The following is a 19,470-nucleotide window of genomic DNA, read 5'->3' on the forward strand; positions in this document are numbered from 1 at the left end:
AAGATGAATCTGTCAAAACGTGGAAATACACAATCGCGTAGGATTCGTGCATGCACCTTTAGACAAATATCTGCAAGGCACCATGCCTCAGGGAAACAGCGGGAACGCGGGTGCATTCATTAAAGAACCATTGGAAAGTCCACATGCCCACCAAACGTACTAGTAAATGAAGCACCAATTACTGTTCATGTACTTCATTTGTTAAAGTCGAAGTGTAGGCCTACAGCAAGACAAACTCCAGAAAGGCGTATAGACCTACATCTTTTCTCTCTCTCTCTCTCTCTCATTGTTTGAGTGATCATGCTGCATAGAAGAAGATAATGCTGAAGTAAAAAGTAAACAGGCATAAAAGGCATAAAGCTAGACAACAAGCTAACTATCTGATGAGCTCATAACGAGAGACTGCAGCCATCAGTGACGTTAGTCCGGAATAACGCAAGTTCCTGTGCCCAAAATATCAGTATACACAAGCAAGTTAATTAATAATCGATCTTCATAGAGTCCTGAAAAGGGGGTAACTCGCTCTGTCTCTGCTAACAAAAAAGTTATATAAAATAACATTTGTTTTAGATTGTACATCCAAGAACTAATCCTTTAGACACGATTAAAAACCAAAATTTAGACTTTTTCGGATAATGATAATCGGAGAGAATTGGCGACTGGGAAAAAGAAACAGAACATTTTATACCTAACAGCGAGTCATCATATTTTATTGGAATAGAAGCGGAAGCCGTTCTTGTATTTGCCGAATTGGATGATTCGATGACGTCACTCTGAGCATCGCCACAACTGAGCTGGACTCGCCTCTCCTCAGTAATGCAGTAGAAAGCTCTAGGGGGTACTGGTTAGTTGCTGTGAAAATATACGTAGATACATCAGGAAAACTGCGCTTTCATATTTACCTTGCGCACTAGATTAAGAAGCCACATTCCGCTCGGCTGGGATTTAGCTACACTGCGATCCAGACGAGACGAATCTTTAAAAAAGTTTTCTGTCAACATTTAGGGAAATTGTTGGAATTCTGTTTGGTAGTCTGAGAGAATTAAGGAAACGGAGGTGCAGAAATTTAGAAAGGTAAGGTGCATCTAATCCGAGTGTAGATGTTCAGGTTTAGATACAACGGACATTGTTTAGACTAAGGCTTACTTTCATATCAACAGACGGGTTCCAACAGAGTTTGGCTGAGCGTTGCAATTTCGATTTTGGACGCTTTTATACTTCTGAATGTGAATCAAGGTATGTAGAATATCAAAGTTAGACCCTAAATAAGATACTCTCTCGCAAACTGTTATACAATGTTAAAACTTCAGATCTAACTTTGTAAATGAGAAGCATACTTTGGTAAATTCTACAGTATTATGGCAAATTGATAATGAGGTTCCGTTTAAATGAAAGATGAACACACACTCCAGGTAGTAGGGTAATGCGATTCATTACACCGGTGCCACTTTGTGTTGTCATATCTTGAGAGTACTCAAATCATGATATGTTGCGTTGTCAATTCTTCCTTATCTGTGTATCTATTAACCAAACTGCATATGGTATCAAAACGTTCGTGTACGATCATAACGAACTTTATTAAAAAAAAAAAAAAAAAACAGAAATCAACAGAATCAGAAATAAGTTTTTATTGTAGAAATCAAAATTCAAATAACACACATGCAGTTTCTACACCAAATGGTGTTTGCAAGTTTCAGAGTTACGTCTGTAATGATGTGGATGTTCCTGCCAACATAAACTTTATGTACGAGCTGCTTCAACCTCGCGTAGTGCAACCGAGAAAGTTGGTGTATTTGATGTTTGTAAGATTCTCCAAGTTTCGGTAAAACCAATTAAATGTGTAGAGGAAAAGGCCAGGTCCGAGATGGGTGAATTTCCGTGTTCTGCCAACTAAATCATGGGTTTAATTGCCATATAGTATATGATTTAAATATTGTAAGAAAGAAATGGGGCGGTAGAGTTTAGACTGTTAATTGCATCAGGATTGACCATGTATTTTCAATGGTGGTTTCATGTTTATCTGTAAAACACATGTTCATATTGAGACGCTGACCACGTATATATTTTCTCCGTACAGACTACCATTAGGCGCATTCACAATGAATTAAACTAACTCCTTGGGGTCTCTCGCTTCATGCAACCAGATAAACAGATTAACAGTGTACTCGTATAATTGTACCGGCTTTGATGTATATATATATTCTACTCAACACCAGGAGGAGGCGTATTAATCAGTTTCCATTCAGCGATTGTCACCTCGAAGTTTGTTTGAACTACCTATTACGATAGTTTCATTGTGAACGGACCCATAAAAGCGCTGATATTTTTGTGCCAAATATTTGGGCAGTGAAAAAGTGAAGCTACGACCCTTAAGAGCACCGGGATTGAAAAACCAGAAGTTATATCGGCATTTCCGTCCCAAGATATATATGTTTACGTTTGGTGCGGACCACACATCTTCATGGTAATAGTTTTTTTTCTTCTCACAGTGATTTGGGTCAAGGTTTGCTTTTTACCTAGAAAAACATAAAGAGTTGAAGGTAGCTATGGTTTTTGATGATGACCAAATGTTTTCCACAACATAATTATCCCCCACAGAAATCTCTGCCAAACTGATATTCCTGATAAGGCGCTGTCAGTATATATTCTATTTCTACTCTTACATGCCTATACACAACAGGGGCGTATGCCCAATACATTTCTTACAGCAAAATCTTAAACTCAAATTACTTAAATACACTGTGGTTTTTGATGATGGCTTAAATGTTTTCACAAGCATCCCCCGCAAATATCTCTTTGAATCTGATATTCCCCTTAAGGCGACGTCCGCTTATTCTGAGTACGTTTTGCCCACTCTCAGAAAGCCTACACAACACGGAGTGGTACCCAACACACACACCTTTAGAATTCTAGAACATTTCTGCCTGCAAAATTGTAAACTCAACAGCCATGTCGACCATGATTTAGGTGCTCCAGGTGAGAAGTAGAGGGCGAAGATAAGCAGTTGTCAATGGTGCCTTCAAAATTCTCACAAGTATCTCCGTGAGACAAATGTTCCCATTAAGGCGCTGACCGCATTTGCTGATAACGTTTTTCTTTCTTAATAGTATGCCCGGGCCCACTTAAGATACGTTTGCCCTTTACTATCAGAGTACACCCATATAACACAAAATTAAGTGATAGACGATCTTCATTTCGTTTAGAAGACATTTCTTTTGATTTAGAAGAAGATCCCGAGTTCTCTAGAGATTTTAAAGTGCTTGCCAGCCGGTGCCTTCTTAACCTACACACTGCATTATAATGTAGTTATGAAAAGTTCAGTTGAAGAGCTTATCATATTTCTGGCAGGTCTGTAGTCAGCAATGGCAAACGGGGGTCTTTTTTCTAAAAACGTGAACCTATTTTACCGCCTTAGATGACCCAACTTGAAAAAAATTCCATGGCATCTAGATCGAATTGTAATTCAGATCGGGTATTTTCCGACCAAAAGCGCTAGCGCGGTTCTGTCGAACCCTCCAAACTACCATTCCCACCCACCCACCCACCCACACCCCCACGCTAACAGGTTTCTCAGTTTTGTTTTGTTTTTAAGGCAGTCTTTTAATGTAAGGTTAGAAATGGCAACTGTGCCGCAATCCATATGTGTCTCTTAAGTGAGTAATGGTAACACCAGCATAAGGAAAAAAACCTGTGTATCAGTAAGAAGTATACCACTTTTATTTCACATGTTCATTGTCTCAGTCTATAAGTAAGATACTAGCAGTGTGTACTGATGTAAGTGAAAAGCAATGCATTTGTATAATACATGTATGCACGTTGTCAGTGGCTGTAGGTTCTGAACCTCAGGGTGTCTGTCTAAGACCAGGATCACTCCGACAGGATCTTAACTTCAGGGTGTCTGTCTAGGACCATGATTATGATAATAACAATTAATACTTCATTGAACACTTTGTTATTTTGAAAATGCCATCAGATAATAATTGGAAAATACCACCGATGTAATAATCGGAAAACGTTTTTTTATTTTGAAAAAAAGGAAATACCTATAGATTCGTAAATAAATGTGGCAAAATATGAACCACACCCTGATCCACTTAATCTAAAAATTAACCGCGCAGGTGTGAATCTGTGTACAGATCTTGATATTCACCCTGCAGGTTGCTCATCCCGTCCTTCTTCATCACATCAACCCACTAATTAACCTGGTATTTAGTTTCACCTGTTTCCGTCTGAAGTCTTCTCTGTGCAAGCTGGCCGAGCGCAGGTTGTGCTATTTACACAGATGCAAGTTTTGTTTAATTTCGGCCTTTTCGTCGGCGGTCGAATGCGGGTTAAACCCTGCTAGTCCGGGGCTCCTGTGGCCGAGGGTCTCACGTGCGGTTTGACGGGTTTAATAAGGCTCGCCGCAGTTGTCAGTTGGCAGGTGAAAAATGATGGAACAGAAATAAGGTTGCAGATTCGATTAGCGAGATTGTGAGCGTTGGTTGATGAAAATACCTCTCTCTCTCTCTCTCTGCGTGGACAGTGTCTGTAATGTGGGCTAATTGCTTTATTTTTTGATATACAGCTTCATTTACAAAATAATAAACATCAATATACTTTTGAATATTGCCCGCTTCCTTGATTGCGTTTTTTTCATGCCGAAGGTACGCACATCTAAACTGAAAAAGTTGATAACGGAGTGTTTGTCTTAATTGTAGTTTTCTTCGTTTAAACAGCCCAAAAACAGTGTTTTGGTTTACATATGTAGTGGGTGGAAAGAGAATTATGCAGTAACATTTAGTCAGAAAAAGCAATCTACTTTCTGTCGTGTATTTTGGTAGGTTTTTGGTAGTTTTTTTTTTTTTTTTGATCTTGTTTCTAAGGCTTTCCACACTAAACTGACAAAAAGCTATTTATCTATTCATTACTACATGTATACTAGCACGGGACATGCTACATGTATCAGTCACATTTTCGCGTCATTTTTCCCCATTGGCTTCCTCATTTCCAATCCTCACACGCACATATCCTGACACATGTTTAAACTCAAACATAAACGCCCCTCAAACACACGCGCACTCGCGCGCCGAAGAAGAGTCTGTATGCACAATACGTACATGCTACAATATTTTTACGTTGGTTTAAAATATGAAATAATTGGAGCAACGGAAGAGAGTCATTTATCAACATTACAAAGACGTGTGTAAAGTGCGTTTACAGCACGTCAATTCCGCTTTAAATACGTTCGACATCGTGCCCTTCCACCACAAATATAGCCCCCAAATTAACTTGAAATACCAACTTAGTTGTTCTTTGGTGTTTATGCTCTAATTAAATCCTAGTAACCGGGCACAAGACGCTGCAAAAGGCTAGGGGAAATGTCAGCTGGTTCTTTATCCCCATTACTAGAGTAAGTTCACGTCACCCTCAGGGCGATCCATTAAGGTAAATGGGCCATAATGTGGGTTTCTTTTGAGTTATAAAAAATAAACTGGTATAGGTCCATGATAAACCCAATAAAGGCGTGCACCTTTCTTCCAAAGAAAACATAAATGATGACTAAATGGGATAGGTTTTGGAGAAAATCTCACAAGATAAGTTATCAAAACGGCATTCTTCGCTTAATGAGATGGAGATATGAAGATCGCCCCCCAATCCTTTTAATTCTGTTTCCTCGTCAAGACAGAGGGATATTAGATAATATTTCTATTTTCTACACTATTTCAGATCTCCAAAGGGGTTTTATATATGTGAAATCTGACAGCAGCACAATGGCAAGCAAGAACAGAAAGATCGCGTAAGTATCCACCTTTAAAAAACCCTGCATCAATTGATCACATTGAAAACAAAAAAGAAAGAAAAAAGAAGTACGATAAATGACAGTATAAGTGATAGTAAACAAATTAAAACACACTAAGCGGCAGTCGGTATACAGCTAATATTGTTGTTATTAGCTGCTGCATCTTCAACTGTGTTGAAGGAAGTCCTGATGCATGTGTAGAAGCGTTTGCTCAGGCATAAGCGCGTGCGAGTGATTTGGTGCGTGTGTGTACGTGCGTACGTGAACATACATGGCTGTGTTACTGTCAATTTGTGCATGTGAGAACTCGTGTGTATGAGTGTGTATTCCTTAACGTGAGCGAGAAAGTTGGAATATGTCTGAATGTGTGTGCTTGCGCGTCTTTACAGTTCTTCTGTCTCAGTTGCCCCAGCTCTAATTCTTCTTCCCTGGATTGTACTGAAAATACATTCAGAAATAGAAAAATAACTACTTATATATGCTGGGAAATATTTCCCCTGTTCATTCCAAGGCAGCTCCTGTACATACCAGTATAAGATGAGGAATTGTAAGGCCACTTCTTTGGCAAAATTTTCATGCTGGCACAGAATTCGCATGGTTAGATTTTTTCTACCTAAAACAAAACGAGTGCTAGGTAACAAAATGATAATTAAATCTGCGTCAAATAGATATTTTTATCAAATAATCAATACACACACACACAAACACACACACTCACTCACACACACACACACACACACACACACACACACACTGTTTTGCACGCTCTAAGTCGAACTGAGGTTGAACATCTTGCACTGAGATTTATTTCTGAACTTAAGTGGTCATGTCGGTTCCTGGTCCTTTCAACCTTTACAATACAACTTCTCCGTTCTGTGAAAATAAGTTTTATACCCCCGACGATTTGCCACGTGAATCAAATAGTTACTGGGCTTGCTGTCTAGTCCCCCACCTGATTCCAATTTCAACAGCAGAGCCAGGGTTTTGCTGATGGGATCACAAGGATAATTATTTTTGTCCTTTTTCCTCTCTTCAATTCAAAAAGTATACGGGGAATTTTTACCATGATATATAAGACAAAGAGATGGTAAAATTGCTTGTTTTCCTCTTCTCGTTTTGCTTGTTGTAGTCCCTGTGCAGTTTTACAGTTTTACATTACTATTTTCGGACTTTACTATTTACAAAGCAGGGAATTGGGGCACGTGGCTTACTGGAACCGCTGTTGATTTTGAAACTGTATCTAAGGTTTTGTATGGCTAACGGAATGGTATTGGGGTTTTGGCTCTGTATACCTGTACCTGTACCTGCCAATTTCACCTGCTGGATTCCAGGCAGCGCTCGCTGAGCTCCTCGATGCACCTAAACTTGGCAGACGCTTCTTAAACTTACAGCTACTGCTGTTTTAATGGCAGGTGGTTTCAAAACTGTCAACAATTAATACAAGATATATTAAACTTGTCATTACCATGAAAACCACTGCACAATTACGTTGATATACATGTATTATTAAACAGTTGGAGTGGCAGTTGGCAAAGGGTTTATTTTGACAATTTTTTGTTTGTGTCATAGCCTATGATCTATCTGTATTACAGGTTACAACAAAAATAAATAACGCTTAAAATATTTTTGGAAAAAGACCAACTAACAGTTTTGTTTTTGAAATGAGAACATTTTTAATTATTTATGTTATGGTAATCACGACTCACGCTGAATTGTTTACGAGTTTTTATCACTCAGTGTTTGATTTTGTCCAGTTAGAAATGAAATGCAATATTTTGAACAATTGTAGGCCAGAAGTGGAAGACATCTTTGACAAATACATCAGGGGAAACATGAGAAACCTGAAAAGGCCAGAGGCGATGAAAATGCTTACGAAAGAGTTCAAGCTGAAGCCAGATGAGGCAGAGGCCATCTTTAACAACTTCGATAAGGACGGCAATGGTGTGATGAGCATTTGGGAGTTCCAGCAGTTTTATATGATGACGGGCAACAGGTAGCATGAAATGGAAGTTGTGTCATTCATTCTGTTTCCATTTATCTTCTAAAGCATTTGAGAGCCTAGCTTAGTAAGCGGATATTTGAAGCTCTTATATTGCGTTAGGTGTGAAGGCTTCTAGAGGCACATGTGCCATGTGATTGTGTTCATTTTTTGGATATTACAATGTTGATCTAACTGTTGGAATAGAATTTCACTGCGATATCATAAAGATCGAACAGCAATGACACGATCTCACCTTGCACCTTATCGTTTATTTTCGTATTTCTATGATGAAATTTAAAAAGTGGCCGTTCTCGAACAAACGTTTTATTACTGCCTCACGAACTGTTACCATTGATATCAAGAGAAATGTAAACCCACAGATTCCAATTACCACTGTCTCTTATTTAATTAAATATATGTGCAAAACGTTTTTTCTTTCAGTGTGCAGGAAATTGTCGCTAAATTTCATGAACTTGACGAAGACGACAGTGGAGCTCTGGATGTCAACGAAGCACGCAAAGGATTGGCAGCCATGACAGTCAATGGGCGTCTCCTGCAGGACAAAGAGATCGACTTTTTCATCACGTCCTCTGCGCGAGGAGAAGACAACACCATAGACCTAGGAGAGTTCGTATCTTTGATGGCGAAACTGAAACTGTACAAGCCACCAAATTGATTTTTAAGGAATTTAAGACATTTGGTCGTCATTTTGAGAACCCGAATTGGGAAAGGCCTCTGGGAGACAAGCTAGGCCTACTGTTTATAGGGATTCATCCGGATTGCCTTTTCGTTACATGCAAACCAAAGGCCTATGTATATTTGACCATTTAAAAGCTTGCTGAAGAAGAACGACAACCATTATTCATGTATTTAAAAACTTTAATTGGACTGCCATATAACGCCCCATCGAGACGCATTTTCCCTGGCCAATATGGCACCGGTGTTTTGAACATAAGAAGACATAATCGTAAATGACCCAGGAACTTATTTTTACTCGCTCTTTATTATTTTTCTTTTTCTCACCAACAAGAGTGAGGCGATAGTTTAACATAATGACGGCGGACACCGAGATTTTTTTCTTTTGAATTTATTTTATAAACTAAACGCACAGATATTGCAGGGCGTATTTTGTAACCACACCACCCCTTTGTCATTTTGAAAATGAGAAATTGAATAAATTCAGACTTTTTTTAGTATTTCATTTATTTATTTTGTCTTTAGATAGTTCATATGTTACATTCGAAGTTGCTTCTGATCACTTATGATAGATGAAAATCAATCAATAGTATTATTACACATGGATAAAATACATTTAAAAACTAAGTGGGATGTGCGTATTTAGTTAAACTTTAGGTTGTTATATTGAATTAATGATACAGTTGGTGCACATTCGGTTTTATTTCACCTGATGTCATAATTTATCAGAGTTTTCTTTGTTTTGTATCTTTTAATTTAAATAAATAAGAAAACCAATTGTCTGTTTTTAATGTTATGACATAATGATCGACAGATAATATGTAGAGAAGAATCCTTGCCGATTTTAAGACAGTAAGCAGAAAATATATAGAGAAAAATACTAGCATACATATCAGGGGCGGATCCACTATTATTTGGAGGGGGGGGGGGGGGGTCCGCGGACGCAAAGCCGACCCTCCCCTTGGCGTGGCTTTCCCCGAAACCTTTTGGTATTTTAGGCTAACGGTGCCATTTGGTACGGTTTAGAACTATGATTAAGTTAGACAATATTCTAATTTCAAGGGAAATGTTGGTGTAATTTTTTTCAGAAATCGCTCCCTTAAGTCTGCCACTGTGCTTACTTAACCAAAGAATGGGTCGTTTTTAACTCCAAGTTCCCTGCATCAACAAACATTAGATGAAAACAATACTGCATCAGTTTGCAGTCTAGGCAGGCCTTTATAATTAACACCCAACTTTGGACGGTCTGTACCTTAAACAGGAAAAACTGACACGTTTTTTGTTTAAGGAAGCGTTAAGCACCGGTCTACTGGCTAGTTAGACGTTATAATGACTACAAAATATGTTTGGCAGCCCTTTTAATCAACTGTAACAATAATAATAATAATAATAATAAGCAGCATCTAAGGCACCGACAGAAATGGTGATCGCTATAGACCCCTACTACGCTTGTCCAACTAAATAAATAAATAAATAAATAAATAAAGCAAGCCGCTTGAATCAAAGTTTCTCTCCCCTTGACGTCACGTTACTGAGAGCGTCACGTTACTGAGAACACATGACGTCACAAGTGGTGAAACGTGATCATAGTAACACGTTCCTTGTATTATCATGGATTCGCAAAGTTTTCTTTGCTGCTTACTTATTTGCGCACTATGCGGAGCAATCATAGGAAATGATTTTAAGAATTTTAGGTAAGAAATATCAGTGATTTGCATATTACAGAAACTAAATATGAGGATGGTGTATTTGATTAACAGTCTATTTGGTGGATTGCTCGTTTGCTGTACATTGTTCAATATATTGCCTACTGTCAGATAAGTTATCAAGTTAACATCCGATGTTAACTGCTGTAGGACAGGGAAACTCTCAATCATCTTTACTCATTCTATCCAATTTTGTTTAAAGACAGTTGTTAAATTATTTATTCATTTTGTTTTGCAGAAAGAATGACGACGGTGTATTCATCCGTAGTGTTTTCAATAGCACTCCAATTGACTCTATGTTCAACGACGGTAGGACCTTTTACTCGGCAGTGAAATGTCGATTAGGTAAATTTCGTCAATATTATACATGAAGTAACTCTGATGAGGTGTACTTTTATGATTTTAATAACTTTTGAGTACACATTTTTATTTGAAAATAATTTAATGCTACTTTTTTATTTTTGGTAAATTGGGCTTTATGTTCGCAATGTCTCGCTCGAAGAAGTGTAACATGAGTATCTTCATAATGCCGTTATAAAACAGACTGACTGACGTCAAGATTTTTTTATTAAATTTTTTCAACGATTTTTATTTTTGCAGTCGTCTTCAACAATGAAGACATCGAAAACGATAAGGCCGTCAACGTGGGTGAGTCAAAAACAGGGTTTGCTGGGCGATTCAGCGGTGAGGGCGTTAATACTACCCTCAACCAAACCACCAATGTGACCAGCCTTCCTCCGCCAGCGATGACCAAAACCACACCCACATCTGACTTCAAGTTGACAGAAGCAGAAAACAAAACTGGTATCAAGCAGGACGAGATTACAAAGGATACCAGCAAGAAGACCGCCCTCGACTGCAAGACACAGTTCCCAGCCGCTGTTTTAGCTCGGGCTCTGTGTAATGTCATGCAAATATGCGAACTTTACGCGCGTACAATAAAAGAACTGTTGCTCCTTGCAGCAGACAAGTTCAAGGCCTTTTGGTATGAGGCTGTGCACAGAACAATGAACACTGATTTTGTGGAGCCAAAAGTTGCGAATAATTTTCGCAGGGTACGCTATCGAGTCAGCTTGAGAGTTCCCTAAGAATCTTCATTCCTCACATTAGACTTTTATGTATGTGGCTTTGTACAGCAATTGATGACTTGTTGATATGAAATACTTTCAAGATAATTAACCTGGACAGTTTATTTCTCATTTTCAATTCCAAATGTGGACCCTAGTTGTATAATAATAATATAGCACCAATATTTTTCATAAGTCATTTCTTTTTAACTTTCACAACGCCGGCAATAAATGATTTTGTTTATATCCCGTGTTGCGTTCCTTGAACATACCATTGTCAATCCCAGGTTTTAGATTTACGTGTCATCATCGCTTCGCAATATGCAAATTTACCTCAAACATGGCTACACAGAAAAAAACTCGATCTGTGCCAACGGATTTTTCTGACTGATCGCGTTTGAGATGACGCAAAAGAAACACATTCCAGACAGTGGCTGACTTGTGAAGATAGATTCCACTATAACAGCACAGATAAAAGTGATCAAACACATTTCCCTAAATACAGCACTCAATAACGATCCCAAAACATATCTTAGATACACATTTAAAGATATGATTTTATGAGTAGAAATATTATATCACAAGACAGGAAAAATGCGGATCATATTTTCAATCATTTAATAAGAAAAACAGATGGTAAATAATTAGTCACTACAGACCATGATTTAATTGTGAATCGTACAAGTGATTCTGATACAATTTGCATGTCTACAGGTTTTATGGCTGATTAAGAAAAAAACGACAGCTTCATGTGTAAAACTTTATCGACTTAGAAAAAATGCCTTAGAGTTCTTTTGATTATGAAGAATAACAATAGACTGACACCATGTTTTTCTCAAAACCTGAACAGAACCACTTTTACTCATAAATTATAAAAAAAAACAAAAAAAAAAAGTTTCAGGCAGACATGTTAAATGTGGCGAGGGAAGTTTTCAGGGTCCTCAAAAACTCAGGGTGAAAAACATGAAATTATAAATATGAGTTCAACTTGTTGAAAAATTTATTGAAATGTTGCTAACAATGTACACAGTACATTTATAATAGCTTCAATATAATATACTTAGCGATTGAGCCTTAGCGATTGTTTTAACAATTAAGCATCTTTTCATTTTGTTTGAAGTGATCAGGAATAGAATAATAATTATACAGTAAATAATAATTAAGTAATTCAATTCTCATAACCATAAAACCAGTCACAGTCACTTAGTCTGTATATTGGACAGATGGCCTATACTACATACAATACCATGAGATCATAAAAAAACTGAGGAAACACAACCTCATAAACTTTTCAAAATGCTTCAAGGGACATTCAGCGTATTGTGTAACCCAAAGTTTTAGTACATCTAAAATCCTATGAAACAGTCAAGAAATAAAAATAAATGTCTTGTAGTAGCAAATCACCTTTTTGACCCAAATATTGTGAAGAAAATTAAATTGGGAAAATGGCCAAAGAGGTGTAGTCACATGCTTTCGATAGTTTGATAAAAGAGCCTTGTTTACAATATCAGAACCCAGAGTTTTAGAGACCTTTGCATGGCACCAGTGCACATATGCATCCAGGTCACATTACACTTTTCTACATACTTCTTCTATACACTGGAACATGTCTAATTTTAAATTAAAATTCTCTCTAAATACAGTTATTTCTATTCATTTTCCACAGTTTTCATTCAAGTGAGAAATGTTTAAGGAAAGTTAGAAGAGTTAAATGCTGGTGAAAGTGGTCATAGCTCATCATGCTTTCCGTCGGCAATATGAAGGTCCTTCCCAACCATGGTGGAGGCAATGTTGTGCATCTGAGAGCGATGTTTGAGGAAGTTGGCAACAGTTTCTTTGCGTACTGCTTCCCATCCATAGAGATCCCTGGAATTAGAAACAGGACAGGATTGCAACTGCTGTAGCTTTTAAATGAACTAGATGATTGTTGAGCATGTAAAAAAATTATTTGGCAATCTAGATTAAGGTGAAAATAGTTTTTCAACAGAAGCTGAAAAGTAGATTCTTAGTATCTATAATAATAGCAAAAATAATATCAACAATAATGATAATAATTAAAATAAAATAAAATATTCAATTAATTTATTGAAATGTTTGAAAATCCTCCAGGCTACTGAAAAACTGACCTGTAAATAGGCCTGACAAACTTCATTCTTCCTTGCTCATTTACAAACTCCAAGGCCCGCGACACTGCTGGCAAGTACCTGGCTTTGATACACAGTCTCAGCCACCTGTATGCAATAACCAGTAACTGTATAGCAAAAATCTTTCAGTGAATGGCATTCACACACATATTCTTAATATAATCGGTTCAGAGTTCAGGAATTCTAGAAATCCGTCATCTGTGCTGTCATCTACAGTTAACTGCAGACATAAATGTGAACACAAACTTTTTTGGGGCAGTCAAATCTGTCACTAAACAGGCCAAGATTCATTTAATTTTTTTTGACCAAACACTTTTGACAGTATCTCTTCTTTCAGAATTTTTTAAGTTCATGCAGTAAAATAAACATAAATCAAAACAATACCGACATGTTTGAATGTTTGATTCAAAATATGTTTTTGAAAAAAAAAAATTGGGGGGAAATTTAACATTTCTTACTTGTTAGATATATAACAGTACATGTAGCATATTCAACCTAACTGCAGACGAGATGTCTAGTACCACACATTAAATTTGTATTTTTTTTAACATAAAAACAATGCCAGTCACTGTAAACTTCCAAATAATTTCTCAATTGATTTAAAAAGCACTTACAAAAACCTTATTTCTGAGTTCTTCACTTTGTTAAGGCCATAAAGAACTGCCATTCTTTCAATCTTCTCCAATGACATTGGTTCCTACATAAAATCAATTCATTTTAAAAAATATGAATCAACAGTCACTATAGTATAACTCTCATATGATTGTCCATTATGCTCTCCTTAACAAAGAATATCTACAAAACACATCATAAGCTATAGGTGCTTCTATATAAAACACTATTACAGTATACTGCAGAATGTTTTGTCTCATAATAATTAGTTTTGCACATTGAAAGATTGTGCCAATCTATAATTACGTATACTTATTAACTTGAACACCCAAATGATATAAATGAATATAAATAAATTAGCAACATTGCAAAAGACTAATTCACCTCATACCTCATTCATCAACAGGGAGAGAAACTTTGGAATCTGTATTGAAGTCAAGTTTTTCCACTCTTCGTCAGTAAATTTTTCTACATCTTCATCCTCTGCCTTTGCCCACCTCTGACTGAGTTTTATACATGGCTCTAATAAACTCAGGTTGTATCTAAAAACGAGATTTTCACAATATTAACCCAATACTAAGAAATTTATAAAATATACACATTATGATATACATATAATATTGTCTACAGGTTGTAAAAGAAAACTATAGAGCAGTTGGTTTTTAAAGCTATAAATACTGTCTTACTTTGGTTTTACTGGAGGCATTCCAGGGGTGTTGAACCAAGCTTTCCAGTCCACTGCATCAAGAATGTCAACCTGTGATTATGAAAAAAAATGAATTGCTTTCATATAAGTATATGCATTTCAAATGTTTCTAAAATATATAATCTACAATCAAGGTTTAAATTCTGGCTGAAGTCCAATTCTTTACATATAATTAGTAGCTTTTAAACTTTGATCTGAACAATGTGAAAAAGGGCCCCATCTTAAATATCATGTTAATTTATACATAAACGTTTATTACACTTCATCATAAAACATGAAATTTACACTCATAATTTTAAGTGAGTTGAAAAATGTGTAGCAAAATTGAAGAATATGAAAGGAGTAATTGGTGCAAAAATGCATGTACCTATCACAATTTACTTAACAGAGAAGAAAATGTTTTAATTAATGTTAGTACCTTATCACTGAAATAATTATACAGGAATTTTTTCCAGTCATCTGTGGTAATGGACTGGTTTTTGAAGTTTTCTATGTATTTCCTTAGAAATGGCTCAAATACATCTGAAAAAAAAAAAAAAAAACATAATTAAAGTAATATAAATTAACCTCAAAATTGGTATTGAGAATTGCAATAAATAACTTGCAACAGAGTTCATAAGGAAGTAAATTTGTAAACTATTACTCATCTCCTCATAAAAATGCTGTAAAAAAGAAACTGTTATTGCAGCCCATGGAAAATTTACAAAATGACTTTGCCAGAAAATGTAAGTCTTTAAGGCCTTCTTCATATCTGTGGTCAATAATAATGTTTTAAGAAAAATTGAGAGTGAATAAAAAAGTTTCATGTCCCTACAGATAAGGAATCAAAATCTTCCACTTACTGAAAAACTAATTTTAATTAAAATTTTAATTCTAATTTAAAATTTAATAATAAAGTGTCATCGGTACCAGGTCCTCCCAGTTGCTGCTCTAGGTAATAGAGGAGTGTGGAGCCCTTCTCATATGGGACTGACGAGAAGGCGTCATCTGGGTCAATACCGGTCAGATCAGGTACTAGATGGGTTAAAGGACTCTTCTCTCCAAATACATCTATCTAGAGAAAGCATGTGATACATGATGCAGAGTTGATATATATTGTCTTTTTTTTAATTCAAAATGTGAAAATAAAGACTGCAAACATAAATGTAATAACTACCTGACACGTATAATGACCTAGGCTAATATATTAAATATATTGCCCCTTGATAATTTTTTATGATGGTGCTAATAGTTGCCATGATATACTTAATTAATGGAAAATTTTGACATTTCCGGGAAAAATAAAACTTTTGCTACATAAATCCTCATAGTACAAAGCTTGTACGAGCAAGAATGCATACAAATATCTAAAAACTCACTGCATAGCGTAATGTGTCCCATCCACTATCCATTTTGAAATCCCTCAGGTGTGGTGGACCCATGCTACCGGTGATCTTCCTCTCTACAAACACTGTATGACCTTCATTTAACCTGGAGGCAAAAACAGCAATACAATACAATACAACATAATACAATACAAAACAGTGAGATTAACATGCCTAAACCTGGCAGTGAGTAGAATACAGAAAAGCTGGTGATTAGAGTGTATTGGAAACGAGATGAGGAGTCTTAATATGACTGCATTCAGTGAGAGTCCCTGCAGAGGTAGTTCAAACTTCATGGTCAATAGATTCTCTGTGAACACACTCCTAGACAGTGTCAGGCAATATTTTACCCAGCATGCCACATACCAGAAGTGCTCAGGGTCCTTGTTTGTCACCAGGTTTCCGGTCCAACTGTGGGAGATTTCATGTGCCACCACATCTGCCAGAGACCTGTCCCCAGCCTGATGATAGAAATATGAAATGATTATTAATAAATTATTAATCAGTAGATGATAGTTTATGCTAAACTGTATAAATTCAGAGAGAGAGAGAGAGAGAGAGAGAGAGATGTAGTCCATCCTAAGCCTTAGGAATTAAAAGACCAGTCACAATGTCCTTATCCTCTGTGTTGTTATTCTGCTTTTACTTACCAGCAAAGTAGGAGTGACAAAAGTCAAGCACGGGTTCTCCATGCCTCCATATGGGAAAGATGGTGGTAAAACCAGAAGATCATACACTCCCCATACATATGGCCCAAGGAGATTTTCTGCTGTCTTTAGGAATTGCTCAGTCTGAACAGAAAAGGCAACATAATTTTTATGTATTTCAGTGTATAATTTAAGCCTAGTTACTTAATATATTCCTAACAGGAAAACATACAAATGAATGTCTATTAAAAAATAAAATTTCCCAAATGTCGTTTTTAAAAATATAGATTACAAATGTTTTGTACATTTTTATTTTGTTCTCACCTCAGCAAATTCATATTCTGCTTCTTTAATCATCTCTTTTTCTGTCCATACATGAGATCTTGGCCCAATTTTTCTGAAGGTACAGAAAAAAAAATAAAGTGGCTGTTACAATTATGGATGATAATCTGTAGCCTGAACAAAAATATATAATAGATATATCTTTTACTGCTCTGTGGGGTTGGACATGAAAGTTAAGAAAATCAGATGGTTAAAGATCCATATAACTACCTTTCATTTAATAACAACTGTACAATACCTTGACTCCAGTGCCCCAACAACAATGGCTATGAGATAACTGGGTATGGGGACCTTCTGTACAAATTCATGAGTTCCTTTCCCACTTCCTTCCTGCCTGACTGCACTCATTAAGACTGTCAGATCTTTGGGAGCAGTAACCTATGAGAGATAATACTCTTTAAAACATATCCATTCACTTCATAAAGAAAATAAATGCCATACAGGATGGAGAAGACAACCAGCAGAAATAAGTCGAAAATGAGTTAATGACTGAATTTAACAATAATTTTGGACAAAGTAAACTTGGTGGAACATGGACAGGTGTCAAACTTCCTTGAAAAATCAATTCTAAATTTGCAATAGGTTTTATGCTAAAATCTTGATACCAGAAAGGTAAACAAAAAATATAACAATTTTAATAAGTTATATTCAATCATTCTGTCTCTAAACTTATCCTCACCTTAGCTGTGTAGGTAAACTTGGCAGATGGTGTGTCTTGACATGGGACAATGCTACGACTATGGATGGCCTAGTGGTAACAGATACGACAGAATAAATAAGATAATGCCCATATTCATACTTTCAAGACTTACAAAGTTTGTTTATAGATGATTACTTTGACATTTTTTACACTTGAGTGCTGTCTCAATGTAAAGAACAAGTATTATTGTAGGAACATTGAGAGTATCAATAAACAAAGTATCGCATAATAGGTAATGAATATAAAAGACATATAAGACTAAACGGTTTCTTAGATAGTGTTGTCAATTCTGTTCTTTGTATTTCTAGTGCACTAATGGTTTAATAAAACAATTTATTGGGAGAAAGTCTGAATCCAAACTGTGTGCCATGTTTTTTCTCTTTTCTTTCTTTCTTTTTTTTTTTTTTTTTGTTTGCAGAGGGGTGGGGGTTACTGTTCAATAGAAGGAAGGATCACAGATTGATTTTTCACTAGATTTTTCCAGAACTCTCTCTGGCTAATTCACAACACAATTCTGTGCTTTGAGAAAAATGAAAAAAAAAAAAAAAAAATGCACATGATTAATCTGCGTCCCAGGTAGAGGATATACCCACCTGGCACTGGCTGAAGAGGTACGGGTGCTTCTTCCCAGCTGTCATCTCAGGTGTAAGCCACTGAAGGGCCGAAGCTTCTGGGGAACACTCGTACTCTATTTTGATTTTCAATCTGAAGAGCAAGATGTTCAATTCCTAAATTATCATTTCAATCCAATCATTAAATTAACATTTCATAAGAAATAAGCTTAAATTTGACCTAAAGTAGAGATTATTTGGAGAATTTAGAATCCATTAGATATCAAAGATACCACTGTAACATTATCCTCATGCTCCCTGTAAAATCTTGGCCAGCTAACATTTTCCCTTTAAATTTAATGGGTGAATGTATATTTTTACATTTGTCTTTTATAAATAAAATAAAATAAAATAAAATAAAATAAAAACGATTAAAACAACTGTAGAAAATGCACAGTACTTCTTGTCTTTGACCCTAGGTAGTTGAATCTCTAGTTTGGAGCCAAAGGCTCCCACAGGTTTCCCAAGGCTATATTTAAGTTCCTGACCCGTTTCCACATCGGTTATTCTGTGAATAGTCAGGTCTTTCGAATCTAGGATCTAGAAGATTGAAATGAATGCAAACTTTAAGAGAAAAGGAAACGTTTTGGCCATTGAACTCAGAGTGTGAATCCAGGAACACTGAAGAATATATCTAGACAGGTTAGAAGACATGGCTATGGTTTAAGACAATTCATATTTTAATACGTAATTTAACACCAAACGATATTACGCACCACTACGTCTACATCCGTTTTCTTCTTCTCTAAGTCCAACTCCACGCTACCGGTGAGAAGCTTTTTGTCAAAGTTGACATCCCAGTCTAAATGAAGGTGCACCACTACGCAGTCCTCCGGCCTAGAGAACGATGAAGGATCTCCAGGACTAAGACGATCTATTTTCATCTGCTGTTCAGGCATGATCGCAGGAAAAAGGGACAAAAGACACAAAAATTTGAGGAGAAAGTTGTGATCAAGACTTACATATGCTGAGCCCGTTGTGCGGTGTGCTTTACTCATTGTGAATGATTGGTTCTCCAAACAAACCTAATCAAAATGTACATTTTTAAAGGCATAAATTGGTGTTTTAATTACAATTTATTGAAATTTTGTTACAAAAAAATATAATAATGA

At 36.3% G+C, this 19,470-nt stretch overlaps 3 protein-coding genes across 3 annotated transcripts; 2 read left to right on the forward strand and 1 right to left on the reverse strand.

Annotated features, from left to right (window-relative positions):
* The first annotated feature begins 604 nt into the window (after positions 1-604).
* Positions 605-9,236, forward strand: LOC106157311 (parvalbumin, muscle). Its single transcript, XM_013532930.2, has 4 exons — positions 605-1,074; positions 5,710-5,779; positions 7,572-7,775; positions 8,205-9,236. The coding sequence occupies exons 2-4, from the start codon at positions 5,754-5,756 to the stop codon at positions 8,437-8,439; spliced, it is 465 nt and encodes a 154-aa protein (XP_013388384.1). The 5' UTR covers positions 605-1,074; positions 5,710-5,753; the 3' UTR covers positions 8,440-9,236.
* A 141-nt stretch (positions 9,237-9,377) lies between these two features.
* On the forward strand, positions 9,378-11,470 carry LOC147761070 (uncharacterized). The gene is made up of 2 exons (XM_087014869.1): positions 9,378-10,510; positions 10,766-11,470. The coding sequence occupies exons 1-2, from the start codon at positions 10,462-10,464 to the stop codon at positions 11,251-11,253; spliced, it is 537 nt and encodes a 178-aa protein (XP_086870995.1). The 5' UTR covers positions 9,378-10,461; the 3' UTR covers positions 11,254-11,470.
* Positions 11,471-12,214: 744 nt separating this feature from the next.
* LOC106157328 (leukotriene A-4 hydrolase) lies at positions 12,215-19,370 on the reverse strand. Its single transcript, XM_013532940.3, has 16 exons — positions 19,075-19,370; positions 18,759-18,898; positions 18,341-18,452; positions 17,727-17,795; positions 17,286-17,425; positions 17,030-17,102; positions 16,709-16,849; positions 16,425-16,519; positions 16,053-16,164; positions 15,604-15,748; positions 15,113-15,216; positions 14,675-14,745; positions 14,380-14,530; positions 13,991-14,073; positions 13,359-13,463; positions 12,215-13,098 (listed from the first exon to the last, which is right to left on the reverse strand). The coding sequence occupies exons 1-16, from the start codon at positions 19,354-19,356 to the stop codon at positions 12,960-12,962; spliced, it is 1,962 nt and encodes a 653-aa protein (XP_013388394.2). The 5' UTR covers positions 19,357-19,370; the 3' UTR covers positions 12,215-12,959.
* Between the last annotated feature and the right edge of the window lie 100 nt (positions 19,371-19,470).

The sequence above is a fragment of the Lingula anatina genome, chromosome 6 (assembly GCF_051362555.1).
Source record: "Lingula anatina isolate TDL-2025a chromosome 6, LinAna3.0, whole genome shotgun sequence".
NCBI lineage: Eukaryota > Metazoa > Brachiopoda > Lingulata > Lingulida > Lingulidae > Lingula > Lingula anatina.